Genomic DNA, 27,806 nt, shown 5'->3' with positions numbered 1-27,806 from the left:
CCTGGTGCTTGGACATGAACCTGTGAGCACTTCAACCACGTTCTAACATCACACCAGACCTTCGTCTCACAGGCAGGAACAGAGGTGGCCTGCAGGGACAGTGGCAAGGGAGGACTTCCACGATACATACAACAAGAAATCACTGAGGTTAGAGGAAAAGTTTCTCTTTCTGGTGAGATTCAGCCCTTCAAATATTTAAATAACCTGAGGAGCAGCTTTTCCCAGCTCAAGCACATGATGGAGGGCTGGCCCCAGCACTGGCTTTTGCCTTGAGGGAAACCCATGTGGATGCATTAAAACTTGCAGCTGTTCAAGGATTACACAAAAGTAAACAAATCCATGGCAAAATCCACAGCATCTCACTGTACAAAAACAAGTCAGGCCACAGTCAGATCTTTAATAAAAGCACTTTGAGTCAGTGACAAACAAGACACAGCAGACATGACAACTGAGAATAAACAAGTTGTGGGTGGAAGTGTGCTGCTGGTGTTTTCAGAGGATCAAACAAGGTCCCTAAACCATCCCTTCTCAGCCCTTCACAACACACCAGAAGGCTGCTATGAAGAGTCACTCATCTCACCTCTCAAGTTGGTATGGAAGCACAGAAGGGTCTTTGTTCTACCCAAAACCAATGGAGTAAATTAACATAGAAGAAACCTCCAGCTCTAATCTCCAACTAGGAGATTAAATTCATTTTAAAGGAGACCAAGCCATCTGTACTCCTCACTGTTTCTTTCAGTTTCACAACATGCACTTCAGCTAGGGCACCTCTGTGGAGAGAAGCTTGACACTGCCAGCCTCCTAACAAGGGTCAGCTAATTAGAGCAGGGCATTGGCAAAAAGCATCTCTCTGTAGACACTTCCCCATCTCACTGCTTAGCCTGTTCAAAGGGGCTGTAGCCACATGTTTGACAGTGCTATGCACTTTCCTTTAGCAGTCTCCTGTTGTGCTCCCCTTATTGAGACACTAAAGTCAGTAAAAGGTGCATAGGAACCTTTTCACCACGACATTAGCTAAGTAACCAATTCTAATTCCAAGAGTCAGAGTGATCCTCTTTCACTAACAAAAAAGGCCCTGAAGCTTCCTTAGTAAAGGGCAGGGGTTCAGCAGCACTGAGAGGAATATGGCAAAGGGTTTGTTCTCAGAATCCCAGAACACACAAGAGCTTTGGAAGGTTGTATCCCTGCACTTTGGTCTTTGGATGGTGCCACCTGCTCAGTATCTGTAGTGGTCTGGCTTGAACGGCCCGTCTCTCGGTAAGCCGAGGTATTTGGCCTGCTTGTCACTCAGCTTCGTCAGCTTCACACACAGCTTATCCAGATGAGCAGCAGCCACAGCCTCATCCAGCTGGAAAACAAAGTATTGAGACAAGAACATTAGAACAGGGTCCTGTAGGTTCACGAAATCGTGGTCAACGGTGAGAAATGAATGCGTGAAAACCACCAGCAGCCCTGAGGAGGAAGGGACAGACTGACACAGCAGCTTTCCTGCCAGCCTACCTCAGCTGCCTGAGCACAGAACTGTGTGCAGATGGAAAAGCCCCATGCCTTGGAAAGAGTCAAATTAAGCTGAAGTGAGATAGACAACTCCATATAATCAAGCCCATTCCAGTCACATTTACACATTCTCATCCACCCAACAAGGAAAGAACAGGTTAAAATATTCAGAGGTAAGAATATTCAGTCTGGTAGAACAGTCAAGCTCTGGTCACATTTCTACTACAGACACCTGATTGTAAGATTATCATCTTACAATTTTACATCAGTTCCAATACTGGAAAGAATCCACCTCCTTTCCAGATATCCTATCTTAGGGGCACACGTGTTAAGAAATTCATTCCAGAATGACTAGGATCTATTGGCATTGTCTTCATGAAGTACAAAGCCAAGGAGGACTGTAGGACAAGGCTCAGAAATGTTGATGTTCTTTATCCCAGAAGTGTGAGGGACACACACAAATTCAAGGGATTGAAAGATGCATAAAGTTACAAGACAGTGAAGTGCTACAGGAGACAGCTACAGAGGAGTCAGAAAACCAGGAAAATGGCAAAGCAGCTGCTGTGCCAGAGAGGAATGTACAGTCATAAAGGCTATTCAAAGACAGAAGAACAGCACTAAGAAGGGATCAGGTGCTGCTTAGTTACAGCAGGACAAGTTTGAACCACCATTTGTATTTCCTGCAAAAATACCAGTAATCATTGCTCAGGAAACAGATATAAGGCAAGTCTGAATTCCAGCAGCATGGGAAAGACCAGCAGTGTTTCTTCCACACTAGTTGAACAGATGTTGACTTTGCAAGATATTTAGAGGGCAATAAACCAACAAAACAATCAAGGACCAGATCTTCAGCTTGTGTGAACCAGCATGTCCTAAATGAGTCATAACTAGTCCTAGATTTCCCACTCAAAGGGAGTGTGGCAACAAGCAACAACTCTGAAGTAATGCCAAAGCCAGGTAAAAAGCCACATCTGTACTAAGTACAATTCACTGCAGCTCAACCTGCTCAGAGTAGAACTGCCAACATCTCTTGAGAACCAGCACAGCCCAAGATGTACAAGACAAAATTAAAAGCATAAGAAGAACTGGCTGAAAAATGTGGAAGTGAACCATGAAAGCTACTGAACACTGCATAAGAGTCACAAATGTTTCAAATCACAACAGAAAGAAAAGCTAACTAGGATTGTGTTTAGGAGGGAAACGAAGATTAGTTAGTAGATCCTGCCAGAAAAAAGAGGATTAAAAATTAAATTCATATCTGGTTAACTAACTAGGCTGACGTGTCAAGATCTGAGAGGTGCATTTCCAGCAAGTTTAAGACAGATTATACCCATTGAAAATGAGCTGAGTCCCTGACACTGCCCACATCAGGTACTCAAGCTGCAGCAGAGAGAAGTTTTCACAGCTGCTTCTGTTTGGGGACTTCCAGATTTAAGCTAAAAAGCTACACAGATTTAGATGAAGGTAAGCTGACATTCTGACCTTAAAATCAGGCAGCTGAGCACAAGGAAGGATAGATTTGGTGCCAAGATAAGGACAAAACAGTTTGCCTAGATTTCCAGGAACACACATTGCAGAAATGTGTTTGTAATGGCCAATCATCAAAATTACATTCCTGCAGTCAAGGCCAGTGCAGTATCAGGTACTTGGTAGTTCTTAAATTTTACATTTGGACCACAAACCTACTACCCAGACCAAGGAAGCTACCAGCCAGAAATCTCTCAAGAGAAAGCTCTTCTGCCCATCTTGTGTTCATTCTGTCAAGGTGACTGCTTTATTCTTTGAAATTCCCTACGGAGCACAAAGGGCAAAAAGATTTTTGTCAGTGTATGAACCTGAAAAGCTCTCTGCCACACGCTCCAAAGGCATGCAGCTCTGTTTGTGAGCAGCTGGCCTGGGCACTACTTCTTACTCCAGCTCAGGTACACTTACTAAAAATTACTATTCAGGAAGAGGATGAAACTACATTTTATTAGCAACACTGGACTCTCATTTTCAAGAGAGCTGTCAACAAACCTTTTCCTTTGAAGATGATGTGGCAACTTGCTGATCAACTCCTATGCTTGTATGCTTTGCTTGAGCATTAGCAGATGGTTTTGGAAGCTTAAGTCCTTCAAACAACTCATAAGTAACCCCAAACATACACATTCTACTTCCTAAATGAAAAGTATTTTCACACGTAGTCACACACCTGGTTGCATTCTAAAGGCAGTGAGATTTAACTCGGGCATCTTTTCCAATAACCCTTCCAAGTGTTCAGGCATGTTTGGGAAAATGAAAACCATGTTAGTTCTATAGAGGGAATTTGCAAGTTATGACATGATCCAGATTTTGTCAAGAACAGAGAATGCACAGGTAAGTTCAAGAGTTAAAGGAAAGTCCAAGGGAATCTGTCAAGATTTTGTGAAGCTGTTAGGAACAGATTGTGATAAGGTCTGCTCAGGTGCAAATGGGACCCAGACTCTCCCAACTGCAGTAAAAGCAATTCCTACTTTCAATCCAGCTTCAACTCTGTCCCACCAGACTTTGCTGCTGGATAGGCTTGGTGTAAATGCTGACGTTCAGCAGAAGGCACAAGTTGGTTGGGAGAAGCTCTCTGACTACCCTGAGGGAGCACAGGACTTCCCAGCACCTTAGGGAAGGGACCTCAGATCAAGCAAAAAAGTGACATTCCTATCACAGGTGACAGACAAGTCCCAGTTCTGCACAAAATCAGCCCACTTCAGATTCAGAAAGACCACAGCCAAGCATTCAATGAGGAAAAGAAGCTCCTTTCAACAACACAGTAGGAAAATCAACTCCAGCACAAAGGAAACCAATCCTCACGATCACATCTGAAGTCGGCTTCCTTAAAACCCTGCAACTCGCTATTCCAACTCACCTTCTTTGGCAGAAAATGGACTCCCACAGAGTATTTGTCACTGTGGGTCCACAGCTCGATCTGTGCCAGCACCTGGTTGGTGAAGGAGTTGCTCATAACAAAGCTGGGGTGGCCCATGGCACAGCCCAGGTTGACCAGCCTGCCCTCAGCCAGCAGGATGACGTGCCGGCCATTGCGCAGCGTGTAGCGATCCACCTGGGGGGGGAAGCAAGAGCAGGGGGGTGTCAGGGCATTTAAATCATGCAAAGCCTTGGAGGCTTCTTCCCACATCAACAATTCACACTTGGATCCCAGTTAAAACACAGCTCCCTCAATTCCCAGCCAGCATTTGGGAAGCCCGTGGCTATTCTGGGCTTCACACGAGATGAATCTCAGCTTTTGCCTCATCCTTTACCAGCTTTCCAGATCTTCTGGTTTTTCCACATGCACACTCAGCTGGCTGTGGTGGGAAGCATGCTGTGAGCAGCTCATGTATGTCTAATTGTAACAAGTAGCATGGAGAGACATTCTGCTGCATGCAACAGCCCAGAGCCTTTGCTTCTAAAACACAGGTAAGAGCCTGCTGAAACTGCTCCCCTGGAACTCTTCCCACTTCCCAAGGCCAATGTTTTACAGTATTATAAACAGCTGTCCCAGCTTCTGGTGTACTCCCCTGCTCTCAGCTGGTCAACAGAATCAAGTCTCAGATGGGCTAAAGAGATGGGTCTTCAGCTATATGACAGAGTCCCACACCATTCAGAAGATACTGTCACTTAAAATGTGCCTCAACTGTCTGGGCCAGACTGAGCTCCTACAATATTAAAGTTCACTGTGCTTCCCCTTTTCACCAGCTCTTCCCTCTCCTGCCTTCACCCCTGTAGAAGGTTACATCATTAAAGCCCATAATGAAATGCCCATATGGCCTGTAAGTTACAAGAACATTTCAGTATTCACTGGTATTTGCTGCTCATGTCACATCTGTCCTGGTTTGACTCCCACATGGGAGTGGAGCAAAACTTTGGAAAGACTTAAAAGTTAATCAACAACCAATTTTGTCAAAGCCTAGTGCTTTAGACAAGGCCATTTATCTTATGCTGTCACAGCACAGCAACTGTGAAAGACCTAAAGGGGTCTCTTCTCCACTTTTGGTCTCTAAAGTTATTTAACATGAAGCAAAACAATCATCACTTTTTATGCTTAAAGCTTTGGCCTGTAAGTTAAAAGCAATGTGGAATTAAACTTTAATTGTAACAACACCACCTTCTGAAAAACCATCTCTGCATGTCCTTAGCAGAGATGTTACAAGTAAAGCAATAAAAACCATTTTATTAGAACAGGTGTTTTGCCCTGGGAGCATCTGTGCCTCCACCTGTCTTCCCCAGCTACACTCCAGTCACAGCACTGTTTTCTGCTTCTTGGGTTCATGTAACAGATTGTTTTCAGCACAACACATGCAGGCAACAACCACCTCAAAGAGAAGCCCTAAATAACATTCTGAATTTCTCCTGCCCAAGAGCAGCACAGCAAGGCAGGGTCAGTAGGAACGCTCACCACAAAGCAGTTGCAATATTTCTTTGTGGCCCACCAGTGACAGTGCCCAGTCCACCCAAAAAACACCATATGGGCTATAAGATGATGGAAGGAAGTAATGAAACCAAGGAGGAAGTAGCCAGAAAGGAGAACACTAAAAGCCCTGAGAACATGTTTAAGTCTGCTCCTGTCCAACTGCCCCATGGCAATCAGCTGAGACAGAAAATGAAGAAAAATGAAGCTTTTACACAGCAGAAATTGTTCACACAACACCTGCTCAGCAGGTATCTCCTTATCTTGTCATGCAGGTCTGAAGTCTTTAGGGCCAAGAAATCTCAAACAGACACAAAATGGAGCACAGGGGTATACAACTAGCACAGTGTGACTAGTTACACCATTAAACACACCAACAACAGAATCCACCTGAAGCTTCAAACTACTTATCAGTGCTTCAGATTCCCTGTTAGGTCTAACACCCAAGTCCTAACCTCAGTCAGAGCCCTTCTGTTGGGCTTGGCAATGCACACATCTATAGGCCATCTCACTTCAGTAAAGCTTCAAACATGTGGAATGGCCACGTAAAATCAGATTTACCTCCAGGTACAGCCCATCTCCAGTTTATAAAAGACTGGTAGAACTTTAACCCCTAATTCCATCCTTTTGAAAAGGCCATATTCTGTTAGTCAGAAACTTGTTGGTTTTCATACCTTGGACTAGATCTCATTGCACCTGATACCTCTGCAACAGCCTGGCTCTTTCAAGAGAGTGTGTAAAGAAAGAGAGACTGCTGCCTCTGTCAACAGTGACACCATTTTTCATAGGGACTTCAAGAGCTCCATTGTGGCAGGTGGTTTATATGTTACCACATTAAGACCCAGTTTAGCTTTCAACAATATGTCCTTCTTGAGCATTCCCAGTTTTAGTTTTAAAACCTGAGCTACCAGAAAGCAAGCAGCCAGTTGCAGGCTCCTCTGGGACAAGAGCTGTTGAGCAAAGTCAGCTCCACACTAGGGTCATGGGCAAGAACAGACCTAGGTGTAGTGAGAACTTGGGAGTACAACTTCATACCTAGTTAAGCCTGTGTAGAGTGACCCAACAGCAAGCAGGATTCTGAAGAGACTCTCACAGCTTCTTAGTAAGGAGTTCAATGTGGGTGGCAAACAAGCCACAGGGGAGTTATGAAAACTGGAAGAGCAGACCAAGATCTGCTAAGACATCTGCTTGGGTGTGGTGTTTTTGAAAAGGCAGAAAACCTGTCCCAGAATCCTTTCAACAAGCAGGTAACAACCTTGGAAAGGTCACTAGAAGTCCCATGTTAAGACAGCCAAAGCCTGGCTTGCTTGACCTGATGTTCTCCCTCAATGCTGGTGTTACCAAACAGCTTTGATTTAAGTTTAGTTTTGTTTGTCTGCTTTAGGACACAAAGTTGAAAAGCTGAAATTTTTAGATCTCCATTTTCCTGTGCAGCTAAAACCATAGCTTGAAATAAATTCATGGTGGGAATGCAAGCTGAGCAGAGATAAAACATCTCACCTTGTCTGCCCACACATGGACTTCTGGTCTACACAGGTTTGTAAAATGAAGCCACTAATTCTGGAAGAGAAGTGAGTTTGGCAAAGCTCCAGTTAGGCTTTCCAGAGGCTTCAAAAAAATGCTTTGAAAAAAAGGTATACATTTTTTCAAATGTTGACAGGATGCCAGAAGCTATTCCCTCCAGATTCATTCTGATCCTGGCACCCTGCACCAGGATCAAGACTGCTGCAGAGCAGTACACAAGCAAGCAGCTTCCTGAGATGAAATCCAGATCAGTCCATGGGCTCTGTGCTTCAGAAGTTTTATACCATCTCTGATGGTCTGTTCTGTATTCATCATCTAACTTGGGGTTTGAAACTGAGCTATGGTACCATTCTCAGCTAGGGGCTATCAAAGAAAGCACATTTCCATGCCTCCTCACCATACCCCAAACATCAAAGCTGACTTACTCTTTGACCTTGATGCAATAAATTGTTTACACAAGCACCACTAAGGTGTAAGCTCCTGTTGTCAAGGAAGTAGGAAAGCATGGGGAAAGATGCATCTATCACAGATGCCTCTCACCAGAGACCAGGCTGTACACTTGGGCAATGGCTGGAACCAATTGTTCCAATACCAACATGAGACTGGGACACACAGCTTGTTCCAGGTTAATTAGGGAAGAGCAGAATCTCCACTCTGATTAGCCCAGAACAACAATGGCTTCCAGAAGAGCTAGAAACACAAAGTACCCAAGGAGAAATACTACCCTTTCTGGAAACAGCTACAGAGTAGCTCTTGCTTCTCTCTAGCAGGAGAGTTTGTGCAAGGGCTGGCTCACCTGAGGTTTAACATTCACTGCCTCTACTGCATTTTCATTCAGCCACTTTGCATCAACTTCCACATCAAAATGGCCAATATTACACACTATGGCATCATCCTTCATCTGCTCAAAGTGCCTGCAAAAAAAAAGTTATAACAGAAGTTAATGCACAACATTTTTCCTCTTCAGCACCAGCAGATGCTGTGGCCCACAGCTCTGCTCAAGGAGAGATGAAACATGCCTAGCTCACTGACTGCATTTGATTCTCCCAAGATCTTCCAGGCATATGAAGTCCACTGGGAAAAGCTATCCAGCTTCTAGGGAAGGACACTTCCCAGGGATATAAGAAGGTATTGGAGAGAAAACGTTTTCCCAGCATGGAAAATAAAACTATTTTGTTAAACTGATCAAAACTGAAATACCTGCAGTTAATTCTTCCTCCTCCAGAGAGGAAATAATTTATTTCATGACCTTGAAGTTTCCAGCAGTTTTACACCTCTAATGTAATAGCAAAAATATGAGACAAATGACAAAAGTAATGAGTTTCTGTGGAGTGGAGAGGCTACAATTTAAGATCTAAGTAGCAGCAACAAAAAACCTGCAGAGCAGTTTATTGAGAACAGGTTGGTTTAGTGTATTCACAGATGGAATCACTTTCAACCTTTACCCACCTCCTCTTCTGTTCACATTTATCTGTCTTAGCATAGAATTTAGCCCTGATGCTCTGATCCTCCAGAAGTCTGTCTATTCATCTACACCTTGGTTTTTCCAGCATTCTGTGCTGTAAGACAGCAACACCTGCCACGTGGCAATGTCCAACAGAACTGAAAGACCAAAGCCCCAGTTTCTCACTGAACTGATGCTAAATTCTGATGTCCAGAAGTGAGACTGTGTGGCAACCCTCAACATACTGCTGACAAGTTATGATTCTATTTAAAAAAAAAAATCCAACTACATAGGTTTCACTAAAACAAGTGGCTAGACCTTACCTGCCCTGAACAATGTCAGTGCAGCCGGTGGTGGTGACAAAGATATTGCCTTCTTTGCAGGCCTCCTCCATGGTTGTAACTTCGTAACCTGAAAAGAGAAAAGGTTACTCCTCTACCAACCACCAGCACTTATGAAATGGCCTACAATATTACAAATAGAAAAATACACAGAATAAGAGGAGTCTATGCCAGTGTCTGGCCTGCGGGGGACGCAAGGTTGTGGGCATAATTACTTTACTAAATACCAACACAGGACAAATATTTATCCCTCACCTGTTTCCAATCTGTAGATCTAAACATTTAATGTCCTATGCCCATAGGTGCAGTATCTGGCACAGCACTCAGACTGGATTCAGGGGGTCAAGTTTTCAAAGGTAAGTGCACCCACAACACCTGCAGGTTTAGTCAGGCATGACTAGAAAGGGGACAGGACAGTGCTAAGCAGCATAATTACATGAGAAATCCACAGGAGAGAAAGGGCACAGCTTCCAGAGCATGCCATGAGTGCTTCTGGAAAGGCAGAGAGCATGGCATTGCTCTCCAAAAATATCTATTGAAGGTAGAGCCTGGTGGTTTACTGCACAGACATTATAGTGAAGCCCCAGCCCACACTGGAGGTTACAGTTGCACAACCTGAAGATAAAGAACCCACCCAAAACCAGGTTTACAGCATTATGAAATAGTGGCCTTACCCCACTATGGTCTCTATATCCTTGAACCCAAACACATCTTCAAGGCCTGTACTAATAAACTCCTTCCCTAACTGTAGGGAAAGAATTCCTACAGTGAAACGGGAGTTACATCTCCCTCAACAGGGACGGAGCCCACTGAAACCTTCCCGGCCACTTACTGCTCCACACACATGCAGACACCCCTGCCAGCTGCATGAAGTCGCCTCCCCCAGGTCTCACCTTCCATGGCTGCCTGCAGGGCATTGATGGGGTCGATCTCAGTGATGATGACCCTGGCCCCAAAGCCCCGCAGGGCCTGGGCGCAGCCTTTGCCCACGTCGCCGTAGCCGGCCACCACGGCCACCTTCCCTGCAATCATCACGTCCGTAGCGCGCTTGATGCCATCGATCAGGGACTCCCTGCAGCCATACAGGTTATCAAACTTGCTCTGGGGGAGGAAAAGGAGCAGCTTCAGAACAGATGAAAGTCACTCAAAGAAAAATTCCTCAGAGAAACCACAGGGACTTACACGCAAGTACTCCAAACCAGGAGGCCAACAGCCAGCTAGCTACCTGAACCACAGGGAGGGATGGGAAGAAGATAACCTGGTCTGATATTTTTATGTACCCAGTTCCAATCTACATAGTTACATCAGACAAGATAGCACACCCTTGGTGAGAAGCATTTCATAAATAAGTTGTGTCTACCAACTAGGGCTCAGACATGTTCAGAGCTTGTTAGAGGTAACCTGAATTCATCAAGGGAAAGCATCACCAATTCTTGTGTACTGAGGTAGGTCTAAGCTCCTTAACCAGATGTTCACCAGTTCTCTGTTGCTGTTTGACAGACAATGAACTGAACCAAGTGCCACAGGTAGACAAAAAACACCAGCAGAATACCTGGCCAATTGCTTAGCACATATTCTTATCCTTGCAAGACCCGCACCCTACAGCGGCAACAAGTTGCCCACATCAATTATGAGAAATTAGTTCTTGCAGCCCAGAAAGATGAAAATTGGGTCTTCCCCCAGGAAAAGTGACATGAACATTGCCAGACCTCACCACTGCTCAGACCTACAAAAATCCAGCAAGCAGCCATTCACAGCAACAGTCACTGCAACCAGGAACGCCTGGATTTCATCTCCTAATGCCCCACTGAAAACAACCTCCTCCTGTTCTCACACGAACACACGAGCTCAACAGCCAGATCTCCCAATCAAAACACCCTTCCTAAGTCAGAAGTCAAACAGTGCTCCACTTGAACACCTTCCTAAACTCAAAAACATACTGCTGTACTGATTTTTGTAGTGCTTCTTTTTCACCTTGGGCCCTTCGTTTTGACCAGGAGGATGAGCTGTACAAACAGATTTGATAATCTGAAGAGTTACAAAAGCCAACAATTTTTTTTTTAAATCTCACTACCAAAGCTGTGCTGTGCTTCCCAAGGCAGGGGTATAAAGTACTCACCATTAACAGCAAAACTCTGGTCTCAAAGCCGGCCCTGTGCTTTCTGTAGCCTTAGGTCACCAAAGACTCTTGGTTTACTCAGCACAAGCAGCACTCTGCTATAAGCAACCTCCAGACTGCATGGCTGGATGTGAGATGGGACACTCATAGAACCATTCAGGTTGGAAAAGCCCCTTGGGATCACCAAGTCCAACCACCATCCCTACGCTACAAAGTTCTCCCCTAAACCACATCCACCAACACCGCATCCAAAGGACCCTTAAACACAACCAGGGATGGTGACTCCACCACCTCCCTGGGCAGCCTGTTCCATTGTCTGACCACTCTTCCTGTGAAATATCTTTTCCTAATGTCCAGTCTGAACCTGCCCTGTTGCAGCTTGAAGCCATTCCCTCATCTTCCAGATGGGACCTACCACATAGCTATGGCTGCTGCCATCTAGCAAATGTAAAATGATGCTGCTGTTTGGTTTCCAGTCCAGGAAAACAGCTCACAACTGTAAAACATTTCTAATGAATAATTGCAAAGTCCATGTAGAACAATGTTGCAGCTGGAACTCCAAGGCATTGCAGGAACACTTCACCAGGTCCAGTGGCAGATCAGTCCCAGCCTCAGAAACTGGTCAAGAACTAACATGTAAGCAGTTGCACTTCGGTTCTAGAAGTTCCTGTTTCATCACAGGCACATTTGCCATTAGTATTTCAGAAAATGTCTTACCAGTCCTTCAAATTCCAAAGCTAGTCTTGGTTGAAAATCCCCCTTTCTAGTCCTCCTGCAGGTTTTCCCTGCAGTATAAGCCTTCTTAAGGACAAAAACAGCATGGTGAGATTTTACCCCTCAGCACCAAATTCCAATACAAGCTCTCCAGGTGTCTGTGCATTCCCAAGCAGGCAGGGTAGCAGAGTGCTGGATGCACCTGTCTCACCCAAAAACACATTTGAGTGGCAGGGGGAAAGAAGAGAAATGGATGCTGCCTGCCTTCTCCCTCCAAATACTAGTATAGGAACTTGGTATCAAGTGAAGCTATCAAACTGGGAGAGCAGAATTTGTCAGCTCAGCTGCATGTATTCCCACAGATCTGTAACTGTGGATAGTACAAATCTTTTACTACATAAATACTAACAACACTTGAAAATAAGAAGTTGTTTGGCACCAGCAGAAAGTGAGCTCGACCCAAATCCACTCAATAGGCTTTTTTAGAAACATCTGAATTGCCAAATCTACCCAACAGTATTAATATTTATTATGCAGGAGGCACAAATCTAGGTCAAAAGGATGCAGAGAAACAAGCTTCTTCCAAGATCAACTGGATTCCAGCCCACTAGGTATGATATAAAAATGCCAGATGCATCTTTGTGAGCAGCAAGAAGACACTCTTCAGACAGCAAACTGCAGAGAAAGGAGGCCAGCAGTGAGAACTGCCATGTCCAATAGTATAATGGCCTGAGAACAGCCCTGAGAACGACCTGGGGGTGGTAGTAGATGAAAAGCTCAACAGAAGTTGGAAATGTGCTCCTGCAGCTCAGAAACCAACTGAACCCTGGGCTGCATCGAAAGAAGGGTGGCCAGGAGATCAAGGGAGGTGATTCTGCCCCTCTGCTCTGGTGACACCCCACCTGGAGAACTGTGTCCAGAATAAGGAGAAAGAAGAGCAAGACTTCTGCCCAGCAAGGGCTCTTTAAAGCCTGGGCCTGTTAGGGTCCTTGCAGTCCAAGACAGGAGGTTTGGTTCAGAGTTCAGAGGACAAGAAGCTCAACATGTGCTGGCAACGTGCCCTGGGCTGCATCCCCAGCAGAGTGACCAGCAGGGCCAGGGAGGGGATTCTCTCCTTTCACTTTGCTCTTGTGAGACCCCACCTGGAAAACTGTGCCCAGTGCTGGGGCTCCCAATGTACGGAGGTCACAGCTCCTGGAGAGAGCCCAGAGATGATTCAAGGGCTGGAGCAGCTCTGCTCTGGAGCCAGGCTGGAAGAGTTGGGGTGTTCAGCCTGGAGAAGAGAAGGCTCCAGGGAGACCTTAGAGCACCTTCCAGTGCCTGAAGGGGCTCCAGGAAAGCTGGAGAGGGACTTGGGACAAGGGCAGGGAGGGAGAGGACAAGGGGGGATGGATGAAAACTGGAAGAGGGGAGACTTAGGTGAGACATGAGGAGGGAATTCTTGGCTGTGAGGGTGGTGAGACCCTGGCCCAGGCTGCCCAGGGAAGCTGTGGCTGCCCCATCCCTGGCAGTGTTGAAGAGCAGGTTGGATGGGGCTTGGAGCAGCCTGGGCTGGTGGGAGGTGTCCCTGCCCATGCAGGGGGGTCGGATCTAGATGATCTTTCCCTTCCAATCTTAACCATTCTATGATACTATGCACCAAAGTGGTCAGACAGCAGAACACCTCTAGCTGCATTACCTTGGTGACAGAGTCATTGACATTGATAGCTGGCACTTTCAGGGTCCCATTGGCCTTCATCTTGTACAGGTTGTGAACTCCAGTTGTTGTCTCTTCTGAAATACCTCTAATTCCTGTGGGGAGAGTAAAAGGATTCACTTCAGTTGGTGTTAATGTTGCTGCAAACCAACACGTCCAGGTGCTGGGCACATCCTCCAGAGGCTTCAGTTAAGCCAACCCTTTATAGGAAGCTGGGAAGAGATTAGAACTTTCACTTGGATCCTCAAACACTAGTTTGAAGCTTCAAACCAGTTTCTTCCCCCCCAAGGAAATTAAAAGAGCAGGACAAAATATTCTTTGGTAAAATGGAACAGGTCCAGACCAGGGAATCAGGAAAGACCCCACTAATCTATCCTCTCACAAAATGATCAAAAAACTCTTCTGCAAAAAGGGCAAGATGTTCACCTCAGTGATGTTTCCACAGCCTAGTCCATTCTTGCAAGGTGACTGGAAAGGAGATGACACCTAGATAACCACACTTAAACCTAAAGCACTTGGATCCACTAAAAAAAGTACAATAAGAATAATACACAGTTCACCATTCCCAGTCCTCCCATTGTGATCAACTTCAGCTCTGAATACACAGCCAAGAGCCCCCCCAAAATCTGGGTATAGCTACACGAAGCTTCAGTGTCATGGCTATCACTAGCACAATCAAACATGATTTCAAATACACCCTTGCTTGAGAACAGTCCAAGAGGCAAAGACCAGAGACAAAGGACTGTCTAGAAACACCATCATCACAAAATGGACTAAGATCCTGATAACACAGGAACTGTTTTGAGGTTACCTGGCTCCATGTTGCACCAAAAGCCTAAGCTGTAAAAGCAGCCCCTGCTTTGAGGGTCCTGAATCTTCATGGACCTTTTGACAGCAGCCAGTTGTCCACAAGTGGCATCACTGCCCACAACTTCTGGATCTCTCTCCTCTCTAATTTCTTAGCAATACCTCACTGTACATAAACTGCACAGTTGCTACACTGGGCAACACCTTGATTATTTTGAAAGCCTACCTGCCTGAAAAGGCATGAAATTTATGATAAACAGAATAAATCTGAAACTAAACTATCCAGTCTGGTTGAATTTCCACTGTAGAGGACATGGTAATTGTGTTTGTTCTTTAAGGGCTGGAGGCATCCCACAAAGAATGATTTTGTTGAAATACAAACTACTGGGGAAAAACAGAAGTCTGCTAAATCAGGCTGAAACCACCAACACAAGCAACATCTCTAGAGATCCATGTGGCACTTGGAGCTAATCCAGGCTCACAAGAAAAAAAAAAAAGAAAATCATTAATACCAAGTTTTATGTACAACAGAGACTTAAGGAAAGACATTGCCCCTTCAGGCAAGAGCTCTGGTAGAATAAAATGGAGAGAATGTTCGTAAGCAAAATAATTTTACAGTAATTTTGATAGAAAAACTGAGCAATAAAGAACACTAGAATTGCTCTGTTCAGGTCCTTTTACTGATGAAGAAAGGGACAGCCCAGGCTACCCTCCATGAAGAGACAGAAATATTGCTCCTTTTCATGTCATTTTTAATACTTCAGTCTCGCTGTATAACATATAATCACTCCAAATTCCCACATGGTTTCTTTTTTCATTCACACTCTATCCACAGCCCTCCTAGTATTTCAAAAAGGTGAGCACTCCCCTTCCTATTTCACAGCTACCAAAAGCAGAGGGACCAAAGGACTAGCCCAGGCTGCCCACCCAGGCTCCTCAACCCACACAACCTCCTCAGTGCCCCGCGTTAGGGATGGGCAAGTGGAAGACAACACCAATCAGTATTTTGGGGGTTGCTGCTGGGATTTTGTAGCCTGTTAGTTCTTGGTCTGGAAGTGTTTGGGTTTCACTACCTCCCCAGCCACCAAGATCTGCCAGAAGTGCATAGTGTGAGAAACGTCTGTCGTGCCAATGAACAGGCCCACACGGATCCTTCAGCCAAGCACAGTTTATCTACATTCTTGCAAGAATGGGTGACCTAAACAAGCAGGCACACCCATAGTCAGGTGAATAACGGTTTATATTCCCTATTCCCAAAGTTCCCTCCCCTGTTCCCCTGTGGCTGGGCACTCCAGGGTTTACAGCCCATCCCACGCTTCAAATTATCCTCTAAGTTTCCCACCCCTGTTGACACATTCCACTCTAGCAGGTCACTTTTTACCTTTTAAGGTAAAATTTTGACCTTTCTTGCCCCCTTAGCTGCCTTCCCAATCCCCAAAATGATCTGTACCTACTGGTGCCATCCTGCTCCTAGGAGCAAGACAGAGGTGGCTTTGTTGGGTCTGATCTTGGGCTGTAAATCCTGCTCCATGTTCAGATCCCCTGGATGGAGCCCAATCAAGTCCCTCAGTTTCTTGGGCCATAAACCACTCCTGGTGTCAGTGGAATGTGCAGATATCTCACTTACATTAAACAAACTATATATTCCTAACACTAAAGTATATATATATATATATGTGCTCAAACAAACTATACATTCCTAACACTAAAGTGTATATATATATATGAACCAAACCCAACACTACGTTTCTAACACTAGAATGCAAAATCAACACTACATTTCATTTGTAACACCGGGGCAGGAGGAGCAGCTGCAGAAGCACCGCTGGAAGGGCTGCTCCTGCGGGTCGGCAGCGGCAGCCCCGGCACAGGGCAGGGGGCAGAGGCAGAGCTGAGACCGGCAGCTCCAGCTCAGCAGCTGCCTCTGCCCGCTGAGGGCGAGAGGAGAGGCTGGCCGAGGGGCTTCCCCCTGCCCGGCCGAGCGCGCCCCGGGCTGGGCTCAGCCCCGCAGCCCGGGAGCCCCGCAGCCCGGGAGCCCCGCAGCCCGGGAGCCCCGCAGCCCGGGAGCCCCGCAGCCCGGGAGCCCCGCAGCCCGGGAGCCCCGCACGGCCCCGCACCGCCCCCCAGCGGAGCCACCGCGCCCCACGGCGGGTTCACAGAATCCCGGGACGGTTTTAGGGTGGAAAGGACCAGAAAGATCAACCAGATCCAACCCCCTGCATGGGCAGGGACACCTCCCAGCAGCCCAGGCTGCTCCAAGCCCCATCCAACCTGCCCTTCAACACTGCCAGGGATGGGGCAGCCACAGCTTCCCTGGGCAGCCTGGGCCAGGGTCTCACCACCCTCACAGCAAAGAATTTCCTCCTCATGTCTCACCTAAATCTCCCTCTTCCATTTTTAATCCCTTCCCCTTTGTCCTCTCCCTCCCTGCCCTTGTCCCAAGCCCCTCCCCAGCTTTCCTGGAGCCCCTTCAGGCACTGGAAGCTGCTCTAAGGTCTCCCTGGAGCCTTCTCTTCTCCAGGCTGAACACCCCAACTCTCTCAGAGGTTCAAACCCACCCCTGCTGCTTAACAGGAACAGATCAAGCCTGAGTGAGCTACGCAGCCCTTCTGGCTCGTGTCTCCAAGCTATCCAAAACAGTTTTCAAACCAGGATTTGTACAGATGTCTCCACAGAGTCTAAGACAGACTGAGCCATGTGACCTCCCTTTTGCTTCCCAGACAACCAGTGAGAAGCACCAGCACCTTGTCAGACAAAGGACATGAGACCCACAACACAAGAAGAAACAGCTTGATGAGGGTGACCTGTCCCATCATAGACTCCACAGAGACCCTCCAGTAACCACACTCCCCACATGGTTACCCGCAGAGAGAATGAGCTCAGGCTTTAGCATATTTAAGGCTTGCTTGGAAGGGACAGGACATTTTCATGATTGTTGCCTGGTGTAGGGTGAAACAGCATCTGCACTAATTCTCCCAAATGCATCAGTTTTCCACTGCAACATCCTAGATTAAATACCATTATCCCCTTGTGAAGGAAATCTCTGGAAGGTCATGGCAGAAACCTCCAGTCCAAACCTGTCCTTTCTCTTCTGGTCTATCCAGCAATGAGCAGACACAGTGTCATCCTTCTAGAGCTCTCCAGCCTGATAATTCTAAGTTTAGCAGATTATCTTTAAAATTGCAGTAAACAAGCCTCCCACCATGTACACCAGCAGCCTCCCTTCCCTGAAGGCCACCTGCCTGCTGCCCCCAGGTGACATTTACAGCTGGTCTAAACTACTTAGCAACTAGAAAAACACTAAAAGAAGTGCCACCTACACCACTCAATTTCCACACCTGAGTGACTGAAGAACAGCAAAGGGCCTACAGCAAGGAAAAGGTTGAATGGAACTGACAAAGCCTTGCTGAACACTCAGACCTGCTTTGCTCCCCCCTCTTGATCAATGAGCAAGTCTGTATCAATCAATCACAAGTGATCCCATCTCCTCCATCCTTTCTCAACAGCAGAGACCTCCCTTGCTCAAGTTCAGTTGTTCAGTTCTAGTTTTCCCTCTCCTACCTTTATTTATCTTGAGTTTAAGGGCATTTAATTTAATGGAATAAGCCAACAGTACAAAGGTGATTCTGCTCTCTAGCAGCAGTCACAGCTGGGGAGAGGAGAAGCTTGCTGAGCATCTCCACACAGCTATGTAACACATCTCCTAGTTGAAGGAGAATTGAAAGAGCCCTACTTTCAACTGTTAGTTGCATACTAGGACTGAACTAAAGTCTATTTAAATTGGAAGCAGCTGAAGCATGGAAGACAGGCAGTTCCCTTCAAAATTAGCCCAGAAAACTTGCCCAGCCTTTAAATGGCAAATGGCACTTTCAGATGTCACATGTCAAAGTATCTCCTGCACTCACAGTCCAGGTTTTCCACACACTGCATGTGCTCTGCCAACATCACTCTTGTCCTGCCTCTCCCCCAAAGACACCAAATATAACCAGGATATTAGTCTCTGTTATCTTCAAGATACAAAAAAACAGCTGATACACAGTTAAGTGAAATCAAGACTACTCAGTTGGTCCCATTCTGGAAGTTTGGCTGTTTCCAAGGAGCAATGGACTGGAAGGTAAAGCAGATGAAGTTCTGTCACCCTCCAGAGATCAGTCTTAGTTTACTGAACTGCTGCAAGGAGGCTTTTCACCTCTGGCCAGTGCAGACAGCACACACACTTTGGCAAGGGAAATGTTAACAGGCATGGCCTCCTGCCTAGACTCCTTAAAAACAGTGGAAGAGACATTCCTATGAACTTAGGAAGCAAGTCCAGGCAGTAGGGAGGCTTTTTATCAATGGCAGACTAAAGATGGATGTCAAGGCAGGAGATTGTTCAACAGCCATTGCTCTGTTGCACCAACTATACCAGTCCCATCCACACCCAGAGCACAAGACAAGAGGGAGCAAAAGGCTGGAGGGGAGAGAGAAGCAAACAGCAGGAGGGCTGGAAGTGTGAAAGGAGCTCAGCACAAGGACCCCCAGGCACAGGGACACCCACTGAGGTGGTGCATGTGCATGGCAGGGAAACAACCCTGCAAAACAGGATCATGGCAAATGCTTTTTTTTTGGCCTTTGACAATGCCAGGAAGACAGAGGCATGATCAGTTGTGGTATTCCTTGGCATCAAATGGCAGGAAAGCAAGAAGAGATCATGAGCATCAGAGACAATTTAGGAATCAAGAGACCTCTGACAGAAGAGAGGGGATCTCAGCATGGCTGAGCAGACACCAGTGAAAACCTATCACTACAGTTTAAGCACCACAAACCTGCTGAGTGGTGGATTATTAATGACATCAGGTTGAGGAGGAAGGAGAAAGCGAGGCCCATCTTACAGAGGTTTCCACTCTTCCTCCTTCCCTGCCTACATGAGGACATTGATGGGGAGCAGCCCGATTCCCCCCTCACTCAGCCCTATCCATGGCCTGCCACCTTCAGAATTTTTCCCCATAGCTTCTTCTTAAAGCAGTAAGTGTCAGAGGAGAGCTGATCCAGCAGGCTCCTACTGCAATTTCACCACGAATGAGCACCAGCACAACTCACTGTATCAGTTTAGTTTCCATCTCACACCACAACCCAATTTTCTTTGCATCCCAGATCAAACACAGCCTTTACCAACACAGGGCAGCTGTGGCTTGCAGCAGCACAGATGAACACTGCCAGAGCTAAGGAAAATCTGTCCCACTTGCCAGGCACAGATCAGTCTGCTATTGCAGGTCATGCCAAATTCCCTTCAGGTCAATCTTTTTACCTCAACATGTGCTAGCAACACCTCATTGATCTGTTCTCAGTTTTACCAGCTTACACTGAAGATAAGGACTCAAATAAGGAAGAGCCCCAGCCCTGACTCCATCAGGATCTTTGCTGAACATCAACTGGATGAGTTAATGCCTTGTAGCTGATGCAAGGCAGAAAACCGTTCCCTTTCCAAGAAAAACTACAGGTTGTCCTAACTTCATGCAGAGGTGCACTAAGATCATGGAGAAGAAAAAGCATTAAATGTTAAAAATACTAATTCCAAGCAGACATTAAGCAATTCCATAACAAAGAGCATGTCAGAAAGCCTTTGGCAAGTGGCAGTACCACTGGTCATTCTCAGGTAATGGGCACTGTGCAGGATGGCCAGGAGGACAGGTCACTGTAGCTTACATACCACAGAGCAGAGATGGAAATAGCTCCTGCAGGTAAGAGATTCTCATCTTGGACTGCAAGCAGTTTTCAGACTCATTCATAGCCTGTTTGCACCTGCCTGTCCCTCCTCCCCAACCCATTTGACACAAGCAGGGAACTCCCACAGAAACAGATTGCCTAAACAGCCTCCCAACCAGAACTCTGCCTGCCAAAAGAAAACAAAAGTCACCTTTCAAGAGCTGTGGGTATTTGGTATGAACAAGGTTGGTAAGATCTCCACCATCATCCAAAATCATGTTGAGGGGCTGCCCATCCTTGAAGTACAAGGTCTGCTCGATGCACCACAGATATTCCTCGTCGGTCTCCCCTTTCCAGGCAAACACTACATGGGAACAAACACACACAATTAGCCAGTTTCTTACTCAGCATGTAGTAACGCAGCCAAAGGAAGATTTCAGCAGCAGCTCTCAGTAGCAGAGCTGACAGACAGATCATTATCTGGGCCTGCAGGCCAGAAAAGACATTTGCATTGAAAAAAACGATCTCAGAATGAGCAGAAATGGAACCACTTTGCCTTCTGTTACAGGCCATGAACTCGGTCCAAATTTTGAAACTTCACTGCTCTCTATTTGTTTTCCATGTCAAGCAGGAGAAGGCAAAGCAAACTAAAGCAGACTCAAATGTGTAACACCCCACTTGCACCCCTAATACACCCTGTGTTACCAGGAATTACAAATAGCCACTGCTATACTAACAAAAACACAACTACAGCATTTTCTAGCACAGCAAAAGAAAGGGACTAGACTTTAGCATGAGCTACAAACTCTTCAACAACTTTTGAGTTTAAATTCTAGTCATTAGCACTGTGCTGAAATCCAAGTTGCCATGCTTTGTCTACTCTTATTAGGCCATATTTCTGTATCACAATATCTACCCCACTGCAACCCTCAGCATGTTGTATCTAGCAGCATTTTTGCTTCTCCAGACATTTGCACTGGCTTCATGCTACACTTGAACCCCAGTGGTACTCAGCCACTCCAACGTGTACTAGGCATTTGATTTACAGACCCCAGCATTTGGCTACATTGTCATGTTTTCATTCTTTACATAGAAAACTAACTCTCGAGCCATGAAGAGCCAAATGCAAATGCCTCTTCTAAAGAAATGTGCATCAGTATCTCCTACTGTACCCAAATGATCAACATTCCTCCAAGGTTTTGGAAGCTCAGTATTTGATGTGCAATTTTAAAAGGAGCCTGTTCCATGAAACAAGGATACCAAGGACAAAGGTCAAACTTAGACAAGTGCTCCACCCATAAACTGGTCTTCAGCTGAGTTTTGGGTGTTGAGAGCAATGGGGAAGGCAATATCCTAACATCAGATCTAGAGAGTCCTGCCTGGCCCTTTGACATCACCTGCCAGAGACAGGCAGAGGAGGTGACCCCCACAGGAGCTGAAGGGTCCACTTCCTTCTGTCACCTCAGAATGGACCACAGCTGGGGAAAGGCCTGGGGAACAGCTAATCACAACAGAAATTAAAGACACATCCCAAAGCAAAGAACCAGGCTGCCAGAAATCACATTTAGCATCTGCCAACATGGGGTTCAGGTCATGCAGTTCCCAGCACAGAGCCATAAAGACTGTGCATCCTTAAGCAAACAGCTTCATGTACTCATATTGCTCTGCAAGGACTTGCTCTTTATCAGGTAACAGAAACAAAACAGCAGCATCCTGATAAACTGCTTCAGGGGTATTAGGCAGCAACACAGCTGGCCTAGTTCTAGCCTTAAAGTAACATTGAATATTGGCCCTGTCACTGTAACAGGGCACACTGCGGTTAACATCCCTTCCCCACCTCTATTTAGCACCAAGCTTGCTGGAAAGCACCACACACCTCACTCTACATGCACCTACACACCAATCCATTTAATTACCCAGCCCATTCAACGAGCATAATTACCAGGCTTAAAGCTGGTAACCTACAGCCAAGGCCCTTTCACAGCCTAACACCAGCCACTGTCAGGGTGCTCTGCAGAGTCTGATGCAATGCAGCTTGAATCAGATGTCCTGTTTTGTAACAACCATTGCTTTTGATGGGCTATTTCTATCCTGAAGCTTGTTCAGAAGGGCTTGATTTGTACAGAGTTTGCTTTAGCTAGAACAGGCAGTACAACCCACCTCAGTGCCAAATTAAAGGTGGAAAACTTACCAGGGATACCAGCTTTTGCAATAGCAGCTGCAGCGTGGTCCTGAGTGGAGAAAATGTTGCAGCTTGACCATTGTACCTGGAAAACAACCCAAGTTTTGTTTGCTGAGCAAAGTCCTGAGATATCAGGCACTCTCTGCCAGACACAGGAGTTAAAAATGGAGCAAGAGCAGAAATGCATATTAGTGCCTTTCTCAGTAGCTCTGCAAAGTTAAGGTGAAAACTAATTATCTGAGGCCAGGGAAAATCATGTCACTTTGAGAGAGAAGGTAACAAGAGCTTTAGCTGTGCCACATATTCAGCCATCTCCTTACTCATGAGAGCTTCTGCCAGGCAGCCAGAGCCAGCTCAGCTACGGATCTTCAGGAAGTGCACAGTAGAGTGGGTTTAGAAAGTTTTGGTCAATGAAGTTCAGCTTTTCAGAACAGCCACATAGCAAGTGTCCACTGAGGAATGAGGACAAGCAGCAAAACACCTGGTGGCACTCAGAAGACTAAGAAATGCAGCTGAAACACTACACTACAACAGCATTCTCCAGTACAATGCTCACCCAACTCCCACTCTGTGCTCCAGTCATGGAAACTTTTCCAGCTGAGCTAAGTGTTTTCCACACAGATTTCATAACTAGGCTCAGGCCCCTGGAAAAGCAAACACGTTGCTGAGTTGCATTGAAAAGTATCTGCATCCCTCCTGCAGCTCCCCAGGGGGCACAGAATCCACCACATCCCAGAACCACCCATGAGTTCTCACTCTGCTCCCTCCAGGGCTGACTGGCAGGTATTTGCATGTTTATTTGTAACAGACCTGGAGAAGAGAGGGCAGTAAGGCATCACCCTTCAGCCAGTTTTCAGATACTCTGTCAAGAACTGACACTTCAAAGTAAGGGCTGCAGTAGGAAACACCTCATCTGAGTCTACCAACCAACACCTGTCAGCAAAAACACTCTTGAAAGGAGCACAGGGCAACAGAATTTGTGACCTTAAGCACTGCACCTCCTCACCTGGGTTTTTCTGAGCTCCCTCCATATCAGTATGGATGACATTAGGAGGTGTCACAAAATTCAAAGGATACAGTATAACTATATATTGTTTACACTTCAGGCACTTCAAGACAGACCACTTCAGCTGCACCCTCAGATCTCTAACACCAGTTTGGCACAGACCCTAGAATAACTGGCATACCTGATGGGCTCAGAGCCTAATACTTATATTTGTATTATGGAGAGGGTGTGTTTTTATTACAATTTTAAAGCTTACATTCTGAAGAACAGAATATTTATTCTATCTTTGTTAACCTAGCCAAAAAAGGGATACCAAGATGACCATGCTGCAGTGAGCTACATCCTCATTGTGTAGGGTATGGCTTCATCAGTTTTACTCCTCCCTCCCAAGCACCAAAGTTCTGGCTGAGCAGATGAACCAGGGCTGAATTCAAACTCAAGCTGAAGTCCAAACTGCCATGCAGGTGTCAGGACAACATATATCTTAAAGGCACAGCCATAACTCATGCTTAGAGGAACCAAATCTCTGCAGGTACCACCCTGAATGGCTTGGGTGAATCCCACACAACCCTGATTTGGGGTTGTGCTCAGGCTAAAGCAGCTCAGCAATGTTTCAGTAAGCACACAGCTGGTGCCTAGGCCAGCTGCACTGGGATACAACCACCAAAAGGCACAGCAAGGAGCTTCCTAAATTTCAGTGGCTACTGCTTTAAAATCCACGGAGGGACAAGAATTTCATACACAGAGTAGCTGGAATAAAGCCAGGGCTGTACCTCCACAAAGCTCTCCTTCAGTACTCCACCATTTGCAGCCATGGAAGAGCTCTGGACAAGCTGAAGAACACCTGCACCACAGAGCACACTGCCCAGGCTGACCTGGCACTAGAAGCACCCCCACCACTTTGTGGGAATGCCTCAGCTGCTACAGGGAAAGCTTCCCCTTCTCCCAGAGCCTTTTGGTCAGAACAACACTGCTCAACTCTTAACTATTCCCAGGGAAGGATTCATATAGAAACACAGAATGGTTTGGGCTGGAAGGGAACTTAAAGATCATCCAGATCCAATCCTCCTACATTGGGAGGGACCTGACTAGGTTGCTCAGAGCCCCATCCAACCTGGCCCCTGGGAAGCCCAAGTTCAGGGAGCTAAACTTGAGGAAGCTGGAATTTCAGATCACATATCTACTTAACATAATCCATCATCAAGCTCCAGTCAGCTCCCTGCTCAGCACACAAGGTATGTGGATTCGTGCTCAGATGCCTGGCTCTCCTCATGGCCTGCACAGTGAACACTCAGCCGTGATGTCTGGAGTTCACCAAGCAAGCCAGGCAGAGGGCACAATGCAGTAAATGGCTTACAAGTATCTTGGTCTTCAGTATTGGAGCTGGGTAACTGGTAACTGTATCACACAACAAATTCAAAGTCGGTGGATCACTGACCCACACTACCTCCCTGTTGTTTTCCTGCACAGCTCCAGGACCAGAATGAACTCTCAGAAAGCTTCATTAGTTTCTGCTGACTTTACCAGGGCACAGTGTGGTTCTTAATCCAGGCTAATCTGTGCTGGAGGCAGTCAGTAAAGCTCCAGCATTGCCAGCAACAGCACTGCATGCCCCAGCACAACACAGCTGTGTGGGAGCAGCTTTTGGTACCACAGCTCAGGGTGCTGTACACACAGCTGACAGGGCTGCTGCAGCCAACCACCCAGCCAAAAAGGGCACTCATGACGATGCAGCTTGTCCAGAGGGAAGACACATACCACCTCCCAGAGAGTACAGGTGACAAGCTTTTGGCTTAAGGAGAGAAGACACAATTCATCCACTTGGAGACTGCAGCACGGTCTCTTCCAAAAAGTGGTGATATTTGCCAGGGTGCCCTGAGGTATTTATATGACAGAAGAAGTGCCCCAGGCAGAGCATTACCCAAGAGAAGGAGAAACTCAAGACACTGTACCTCAGCTCCCAGGGCTATCAGGGTCTCTATGAGCACTGCTGTCTGCACGGTCATGTGGAGGCAGCCGGCGATCCGGGCGCCTCGCAGGGGCTTGGCTGCCGCGTACATCTCCCGCATCTTCATCAGCCCTGGCATCTCATTCTCAGCAATCTCAATGGCCTTGCGACCCCAGTCTGCAAGGCTGATGTCAGCTGCAAGAGAAGGCAGACAGCTGTCAGAGTTTAAATAGCTGAGACCTCGGTATCTGTTCACACACTTGAGGACAGGCATCAGGTGCAACAGCTGAACACCCAGCAACAGCTGGGAGACAGAGCTGGGGGAAAAACAGGCCCTATTCCAGTTATTCCCTTCTTTTTTACTAGGGTACACAAGCTTTCAAACAAGTTGAGACCAAACCCGAAGAGCCTAAACAGTGTGCTGTTGTACAAGCATATTCAGCTGTGATCTAGTGTGCAAACACCCTATGCCTTCAGCACTCCTTACAGATACTGCCCAAGGGTCTCACACTTCCCAGAGAGATTTGCTTCCACAGGATTAAGCCCTGCACCTGGAGGGCAGTGCTGCCTGCATGGCAAGACCTTCCCCACAGACAGCACACCAGGAGTTCAGCCCAGCTCCCTTTCTTAAGAACTAAGCTGCAGGCCTCCTACCCCCTTGGATCCACAAAGATTATTTTCAAGGCACCATAACTACCTCAGTCACAAGTCTACTTCTGCCTTTGCAAAAAGGAGCTATAGCAGAAAAGGTCAGCAAAAACTGAACAAAAGGGGCAAGCTGGCTTGGGGTACAAAATACTGCATTCACCACGGGCTCCAGCCTTCAAAAGGCAAGGGTCAAGCAGCTCATGCCTAGGTGCACCACTTGGTGTCACAAAGCGTCCCTCTTACCTAATTAGCTGTTTCAGAAGCTTACAATTTCACTTAAAAACACAGTCAGATATTTTTCATTCATCTACCTAGTGAAGACAGGTCGTTTAGAGCACTCAAGAACGCCAGGAGCTGCGAGTCAGTGAGTGTGCCACCTTTAACACAGACAAGCTAACAGCATTTTCCTCCAAAACCAAGCCTCGGGGCCACAGAAGCTACTGGCTGTGCTTCAGCTGTGCACGCAGCCTTCACACCCACGGGGGGCTGAAGGAAGCCCAGGGAGTGGAAGGGCCATGAAAACACCTACACCGAGAGGGAAGTCTTGAATTTACCCCTCTTAAGAGCTTTTTCTGGGTTTTACCAGGCCTGCTACGACATATACCCCGTAGGATTTCAGGTTCGTAGCCTTCGCTTATGAATCAGACCCGACGTCCTTCTGGTTGAACTTACCCTTCAAAGAACACGCCTTTCTTTATTAAAAAAAATCGGCGTGTGGGAGGCGGGGAGGAGGAGGAGGAGGGGGGTTTGTGGAGTTTCAGGCCTCCAAAAAGACCCGCCAAAATCTTTAGGGAAGCGCGTAACGCAAGCCCCAGATTGAAAGATCCTTTCCCGTTCGAAGCTGAAAGCCTGAGCCCCCGGGGGCAGGGCAGGCGGGGCAGGGGGGCTGCGGGGCCCGGGGAGCAGCCCCAGCGCGGCCGGGAACCCCGAACCGGGGCCGGGAACCCCGAACCGGGGCCGGGAAACCCTCCGGGGCCGGTCGGGGAGGCGGCAGCAGCTGCCAAGGGCCGGCGCGGCCCCCAAGAGGCCCCCGCTCGTTTCTCGGCGCGGGTCTCAGCAGCACGGCCGCCGAGGCGACCCTGCCCCGCGCCGGGGGCTCGGCAGGGCCGGCTGACATCGTTCTCCCCCCCCCCGCACCCCGCATCCAGCCGCGCTCCGCGGGGCTCCCCGGCACGGCCCCGCAGCCCCCCGCGGGGCTCGCACTCACCCACTTTGTAGGGCAGCCGGTCCGACATGCTGGCGGGCAGCGGGGAACGGGCCGCAGGAGGAGGCGGGAGCGGCTCCGAGCGCGCTTTAAGGAGAGGCGGCGACCCCGCCTGCGCGGGGCGGGGCGTGCGGGGCTGGCGGCTGCGGGGGGCCCGGCCCGGCCCGGCCCGGCCCGGCCCGGCGGCTCCTCCTGCCCCTCAGCCGCCGGCGGGCCCAGCGAGCCGCCTCCGCTGCGGCCACAGAGGGCCCCGTCGCCGGGGGTGTCCCCAGCGCTGCTTTCCTTCCCCCCCCCAGTACCACGCCGGCTCTAGAACGAGCCCCGGGGCCTCCCCCGGGGCGGGCTCCCAGTACCGGGAGCGGCCCTGCCCCGGACGGGCCCGTCCCCAGGGCCGCGTTTGGCCACGGGGCCCTGCGGGCCCTGCCAGGCCGCGCAGCCCGGCCCGCTCTCCCGGCGGGCTCCCCGGGCGCGCTCGGTGGTGTAAGCAGGGCGGCTCGGCCAGCCGGGCCTGCGGGGCCGGGCAGCGCCCGGAGCGGTGCCAGAGCCGAGGCGCGGGGTGTGAGCCGCT

The 27,806-nt window shown here is 47.8% G+C and overlaps 1 protein-coding gene across 1 annotated transcript; it reads right to left on the bottom strand.

The window, feature by feature from the left end:
• Positions 1 to 377: 377 nt before the first annotated feature.
• AHCY (adenosylhomocysteinase) lies at positions 378 to 27,343 on the bottom strand. The gene is made up of 10 exons (XM_051633521.1): positions 27,242 to 27,343; positions 25,391 to 25,581; positions 22,442 to 22,517; positions 20,462 to 20,614; positions 13,741 to 13,853; positions 10,123 to 10,330; positions 9,212 to 9,299; positions 8,241 to 8,358; positions 4,379 to 4,573; positions 378 to 1,348 (listed from the first exon to the last, which is right to left on the bottom strand). The coding sequence occupies exons 1-10, from the start codon at positions 27,267 to 27,269 to the stop codon at positions 1,217 to 1,219; spliced, it is 1,302 nt and encodes a 433-aa protein (XP_051489481.1). The 5' UTR covers positions 27,270 to 27,343; the 3' UTR covers positions 378 to 1,216.
• Between the last annotated feature and the right edge of the window lie 463 nt (positions 27,344 to 27,806).

This window comes from Apus apus, chromosome 15 (assembly GCF_020740795.1).
Source record: "Apus apus isolate bApuApu2 chromosome 15, bApuApu2.pri.cur, whole genome shotgun sequence".
Classification (NCBI taxonomy): domain Eukaryota; kingdom Metazoa; phylum Chordata; class Aves; order Apodiformes; family Apodidae; genus Apus; species Apus apus.
This window is presented reverse-complemented; position numbering and strand designations above follow the sequence as displayed.